Here is a 6519-nt window from a genome sequence, read left to right as displayed (position 1 = left end):
CAAAACCCTTTGACACTAAAATAGGGCCTAGCTAAGGAACAAAATTGTAAGTGCTTATAGTTTTGGATGCTACAATGTCCAAATTTCCATCATAGTTTGATAAAAATGATCATTAAAAAATGATCTTTGTTCCATATAATATAATGGTGTATGGACACTAACCACACAAAAATGTGTGAAAAAATAGATGGATTGAAGAATTGTGCTTAAGGAAACTAGAGATATGTAGATTCTTATATATAGTTTAACCTCAAAATTTTCATGGATTCTATAAGACCTTTAAAAAAAGAATTATGAAACATATAGATTCTATAAATGCATCATATTTTATTCACTTGAAATTTATGTTTGAGTTGCAATAGGTGTTGAAACTAATGGCAATGAAAATAAAGAGGAAAACATGACTTAATTCTATGTTAGATTAGTGGAGGAAAATGAAGGAGTTGGTGAATAGTGACACTTTTTGGATAGATATAGTATGATACATTGTTACCATCATTATCCTTTCCCTCAAAAGTACAAGGTATGGGGCAAACATACATACCAAGTTTTTAAGAAGTGTATGAACATATATTGTTAGTACATGTTTGATTAAATGAGGGCTATTATAAAGGAGAAAGACTCACATGGTGGTTCTGCAATAAACATATTCAAGCAATCATTTATTGTTGACCCCAAAGAAACATAACATGCCATATAATTGTGATATGCATTGAACCCAAAGTAGAATTTTTGAAAGATTGAAGAGTTGCATTTGTAGAGGATGTTGAAGTGAAGGTATTGTTCATAAAGGGCGTCTAGAAAATGTATGATTCAGCATAATGTGATAGTTCAAAATTGTGTCACTTTTTTATAAAAGACATGGCTAGCATCTATGTACAAATTTTATTTGTTCCACCTAAGAGGGAGTAATTTTTAATTTAAAAACAATACAAATGAATGATCTTGTAGCCCTCTTAATGTAGTTTATGTTAGTAATCTTAATTTCTGATAAAATTAACTAAGATAGTAATATAAATTGTCACCCTTTTAAATATGAAATTGATAGAAAAACAAAAAATATAAAGAAAAAATAAATATTTATATATTTTTCGTTTAGGTCGATAACTTGATAGCCTAGTTCATGAAGGGAAAAAAACATTCTTAACAAATTTTAACTTTTGAATTTTTGTAAAGTCATGTTTACTCAAAATTGCATAACTTAAATAATTAGCCATTGGCTTTTGTTTGTTTATTTTTATAGTAAAAAACTATACCTTCTTATAGATGATTGTCACCTATAGTGTCTATATATTTTAATGTTTTCTATAATATTGTAAACTTTGCTCGACATCCTCATTTTTTATTAGAATAACGTACTTGCAATAAATATCAAGACCTTCTCATGACCATCCATAACATCTGCCTCTTGCAAGCACGCTTCCCCCTTGTTGAACCAAAATAGTTGTATTTAAAAAAAAAAATTAGATTCTAAACAAGTTCATTAAATGATATATTGTTTTTTAATGAAAATACTCTTGATTTGAGAAATTTTTCTAGTTGAATTGATTTTGTGTTCTATCTACCTAAAATAAGGGGGTTGAACTCTTGTATAGTTTATTTTGGGTGCCAGTGTTTTGATAAAAACTCTCCCACTTGGAGATGTTTTTCTTGGAACCTTATCATACAAATTAACCAGGTGAATGAATTTTATGACTAAATGATATCAAGCTAGTTCAACTTTAGGAAAAAGTGTTAGTCCTAAAGCTCTTTGTACCATGAATGTGCCAACTAGTTTTGGGTTGAACCTATTTTGTTGGTGCAAAGTACACTATAGTTTTCCCATCCTTTAAACTATTAAGTAATATTTAAGTGGATAATATTTGGCACTTTGAAGGATTATCAAAAATATGCCTAGATGAATATAAAGACTATGGCTCATCCAATTTCAAATGACCCAAAATTCTATTGTGAATTATTATGCATAATACTTTGAATACCATATTAGTTATTTGTCTATTTTCTCAAGTATTTGGTTTCCACATATTGTTAAGGAGAAGTGATTTACTAAAATATTTTGTTCACTATATTAAGAGGAAGTAGTTACTTATTGTTTCATCCACTATGTTAAGAGGAATTGACTTACCTCTAGGAGAGTAGAGAAGTGCATGTATATGTACATATTCCTTTGTGTTTTGCTAGTGCATTATGCTTTCATACAAGAATAATTCTACAAACATGCAGTATGTAGAGGCAAATGAACCAACATAGATTGATGAAGATAAAACATAGGCATGGTTGGTTGGTATTGGTTTCAAGGAGCTTGATCTTGAAGATTCCATTGGCTCAAGTAAAGAGGAGTTTGACATGGATTATCAAGGTGAATGCTAATTTGAGACATTGTAACATTGATGAATTATACTTGAATTTTGAATGCAATTATTATTTCAAATATAATATAAAAACATCATTAAATTCAACATTTTCATTTCAATGCAATATATTTTAGTATTTCAAAGTTCAATAAATTATTCTTTATATAGTTTCCAAAGTTGTTTGCTAATACTATTTGTTGTGCAAGGAGATTTGAATAAACTAATGGGTTATAGAAGCAAACGAGCTATTGTAGGTTAACACAAATGCAACACACACATGGTAGGTCAATATTGGTTTGGAAGAGCTTAACTTTAAGGGGTTCACTAGCTCAAGTATAGAGAGTGTGGTATGGACTTTTGGAATGTATGAAATTTAAGGCATTGGGTCATTAGCCAAAAAAAAAAATGGGATCTTAAATTCACCATCATTTTAGATACAATATAAGTTACATATAAACATATTTGACATTTTGATTGCTTAACATAATTTTTTTGAGTATTTTAATGGGCCCTTGGTCTACCGGTGAAGTTGAAAGATTCTTAAAGAGCCCACTTGGGATCAAGTCTTCTTGAGTATAAGGCTGCGACATTGAAAAGGGATGAGGTTGGTTCGTGCATCTGGCAAACTTGATTGAATAGATACCCCCCAATCCTTGGCTCTTAGCCAAAGAGGTTCAGTCATAAGACTTGTGCTCTTGTATCAGATAGCTAAAAGATTCCGTGGAGAATCTCCATTAGAATTATTATTATTTATTATGAATTATCTTGTTTTTTGCTTATAATATTTCCTATATCTAAACTCTTGGTCAAGTATCTTTAATATTATAAAATATAACAATTAATAGAAAAACATGATATTACACTTAAACTAAGAATCTCAAATAACTAAACTAAACTAAAATGAAAACCTATTAATTGAAAATATGATTAAACTAATTGCATCTCTTTCTTTTAAAACAGTTCCAATCACATCTTTAACATATAAATAAAATATCTCATATTGTCAAATACACTTTTGGTCTCCGCATAATTTTGAAATGTTCCTAATGAACTTATAGAAAATCAAGTTATAGGAAAGTTATAGGAATCTGACAGCAAAATAATAATAATAAAATAAATTAACATAATAATAACAATTTCATAAATAACCTTCGTATAAAAATCTCCATGATAATTACAGTTATGAATCTCCAAAAACAAGAGGAGAAAGTTACCTCTTCATTGTAGTCCTACCTTGGCATCACCGACCTAGTCAATCAACCACCGTTTTCTATTCGTCTGCACCTTTCAATGTTGAGCTTTTTCATCTTATCATTTAGTGTGACACGCTTCCCCATAAAACATCACCGGTGGAAATTTTCAGAAAGGAATTATCTGACATCTTTAGCTAAGCTTTTATGATCGCCATGGCCAGGGGATATTTAATGCATGGGTCGTCGATCATGAAAAGCTGATGATTGGGCTCTCTCTGAGCACATGTCTCTTCAATGTCGACAGGCGATCGGTGGCTTCTGGACTCATTCCAACTCCATATAAGTTGGCCTTCTCTCTACTCTAAAACACACACAGCACCAATCCCTCAAATCCAATCGGATTCTTCTCCAATTCAAGATGATCAAACTCCCCTTCTCTGTATTTCATTTCCTCCTCTTCCTCTGCTGCTTCGGTTCAGCAGCCCCCATTAAAAATGGTAAGCAATTTGATTACGCCCATTTCTTCACTGTTTTTCCCCCTTGTGATTTGCATTGATAGACATTATAATGTGACTGATAAATGTTGAACTTTTGGACAGGGCTGCTGATGAATGGAAACTTCGAGTACGCTCCGAAGGCCTCGGCTCTGAAGGGAACGGAGATCATCGGTTCGAATTCGCTGCCCTTCTGGAAGATCAGAGGGTTTGTGGAATACATTCCGTCTGGGTACAAGCAAGGAGACATGCTGCTCGTTGTTCCTCAGGGAGCACACGCTGCAAGGCTGGGCAACGAGGCGCAGCTGATCCAGAGAGTGGAGGTGAAGAAGGGTTCTTTGTATTCTCTCACGTTTAGTGTGGCTCGAACCTGTGCCCAAGTGGAGACATTGAATGTCTCTGTTCCGCCGGAGGCAGGGGAGCTGCCGATGCAGACATTGTATAGCAGCAGTGGGTGGGATTCGTACGCCTGGGCTTTCCATGCATCTCAGAGCGTGGTGGACATCATTCTGCACAATCCGGGCGTCGAGGAGGATCCTGCCTGTGGCCCTCTCGTCGACGCCATTGCCATCAAGGAGCTCTTTCCGCCTCGCTATGTTACGGGTAATTTTTCTTTGCTTGGTCTTAAAATATACAAACATTTGCGGGGATTTAAATATATATGGTTCAAATTTATAAATGTTTCGTTTTGAAAGTTGATATTGGATGATTATAGTCGATGAGAGGGATGGTATGTTTTCGTAGATTGGAATTTGTTTGATATACTAATTTTGAGAATGGATTTTACTGTATGTTTTCTTTGATTCGGTCATTTATCAAGATTCAAGATTATAAGATATAATATGATAGATAAGATGACTTCAAAATCATGTTGTGGATTATTTTGGTTGAATGTATCTTTTAAGATTCAAAAATCTGGATAACTTTGGTAGAATACCTATCCTTGCAGATGATAGGGTGTTTTAGGATTTTCTTACAATCGACAATTTTTTTTTGTTCGACCACTATGAAAATTTAAACTATGAAGTATGATATCATAGATAATACCAAAATCATGTCATAAACTGACTTTGGTAGAATGCATCTTATAAGATTTGAAAGAAAAGATTAGTTGGAATCATGTAATATGACTTTGGCAGAATAGGCATCTATAGTTCAAATGATACAATGTTTTAGATTCGAGAATTTTTAGAAATTTAAAACAAGAGATTAGATCGGAATCATAAAAGAGTTTGACAATCTTTAAAATAAGAAATAAGAAATAAGAACTAGATTCATGCTTTTAAATGACTGATAGAATAGATACATGACAGTGTACTTTTTGATTCATAAATCTTCTATGATTTTCAAGAAGAAATAAGATTAGAATAGTATCATGTTATGGGTGACTTTTGTGGGATAGGTATGAATGCAATAGTAAAAATTTTATCTGTCTTTCAAGATTTTAAAATAGAATTGGTGCGAGAAATATATGTTCGAAAAACTTTGATGGAATAGACACCTTCAAAAGTTGAAAGTTATGGTAGCGTATCTACCAAGATGCAAAATTCCTCAACATGTGCTATAAAATGAGATCTGACAAATTCCCTCGACCACTCTGATAGAATGAATGTCGTTTTCAAATATTATATAGTAAACTAATGATGCTGTATATACATTAACAATCTGAACAACTAAAGAATTCCCGGCTCATTAAATTGCTCTGTTGCAGGTAATCTGATAAAGAACGGAGATTTCGAAGAGGGGCCACTGGTATTCCGCAATTCATCCATGGGCGTCCTGCTGCCTCCGAATGTAGATGATCGAAACTCTCCGTTGCCCGGCTGGATAATCGAGTCTCTGAAATCTGTGAAATACATTGATGCATTCCACTACTCTGTTCCGAAGGGCAGAAGGGCCGTGGAGCTGCTGGCAGGCAAAGAGAGCTCCATTGCACAGATCGTGAGAACAGAGGTGGGGAAACGCTATTTACTGAGCTTCATGGTTGGCGACGGAAGCAATTCCTGCTCCGGATCCATGATCGTCGAGGCCTTCGCCGCAAGAGAGACTGTGAAGGTGCCGTATGAATCGAAGGGAACAGGGGGATTCAAGTCAGCTCAGATGGCATTCACTGCCATTTCTGCAAGGACTCGCCTTGTGTTTTACAGCACGTATTATCATATGAGGAGTGATGACCTCAGTTCATTGTGTGGACCAGTCATTGACGATGTCCAGCTTCTTCTTGCTCATTAACTTCATCATTGATTGGTTCTTCTTGGCTCTGTTTCATTGGCATCCACATTGCAGATGAGAGGCTTGTATTAATATATATAGCTCTGCTTGTGTCAGATATATATAGCTAATATGTTTGTTGGGTGTTGCTTCTCTATAGAAGCAGATTGTACCTGTATCCAAATGGATTCATTAGCTTTTACAATGTATTTCGCATAGATGTTTCCTCATCTATTATTATAGAGTTTTCGTTAAAACTTTAGTTTT

At 34.0% G+C, this 6519-nt stretch overlaps 1 protein-coding gene across 1 annotated transcript; it reads left to right on the top strand.

The window, feature by feature from the left end:
* The first annotated feature begins 3915 nt into the window (after window positions 1–3915).
* LOC149547746 (protein DUF642 L-GALACTONO-1,4-LACTONE-RESPONSIVE GENE 2-like) lies at window positions 3916–6514 on the top strand. The gene is made up of 3 exons (XM_089791813.1): window positions 3916–4044; window positions 4147–4644; window positions 5753–6514. The coding sequence occupies exons 1-3, from the start codon at window positions 3966–3968 to the stop codon at window positions 6271–6273; spliced, it is 1098 nt and encodes a 365-aa protein (XP_089647939.1). The 5' UTR covers window positions 3916–3965; the 3' UTR covers window positions 6274–6514.
* Window positions 6515–6519: the final 5 nt, after the last annotated feature.

The sequence above is a fragment of the Cupressus sempervirens genome, chromosome 7 (genome assembly GCF_028749045.1).
Source record: "Cupressus sempervirens isolate cs-2001-9-10 chromosome 7, ASM2874904v1, whole genome shotgun sequence".
Taxonomy (NCBI): Eukaryota; Viridiplantae; Streptophyta; class Pinopsida; order Cupressales; family Cupressaceae; genus Cupressus; species Cupressus sempervirens.
This window is presented reverse-complemented; position numbering and strand designations above follow the sequence as displayed.

Bases quoted from the DNA above. Each gene is read 5' to 3' on its own strand.
- LOC149547746 (XM_089791813.1), top strand. From the start codon at position 3,966: ATGATCAAACTCCCCTTCTCTGTATTTCATTTCCTCCTCTTCCTCTGC. The intron at 4,045-4,146 runs GTAAGCAATTTG...ACTTTTGGACAG, and splicing joins AGCAGCCCCCATTAAAAATG to GGCTGCTGATGAATGGAAAC. The intron at 4,645-5,752 runs GTAATTTTTCTT...GCTCTGTTGCAG, and splicing joins TCCGCCTCGCTATGTTACGG to GTAATCTGATAAAGAACGGA.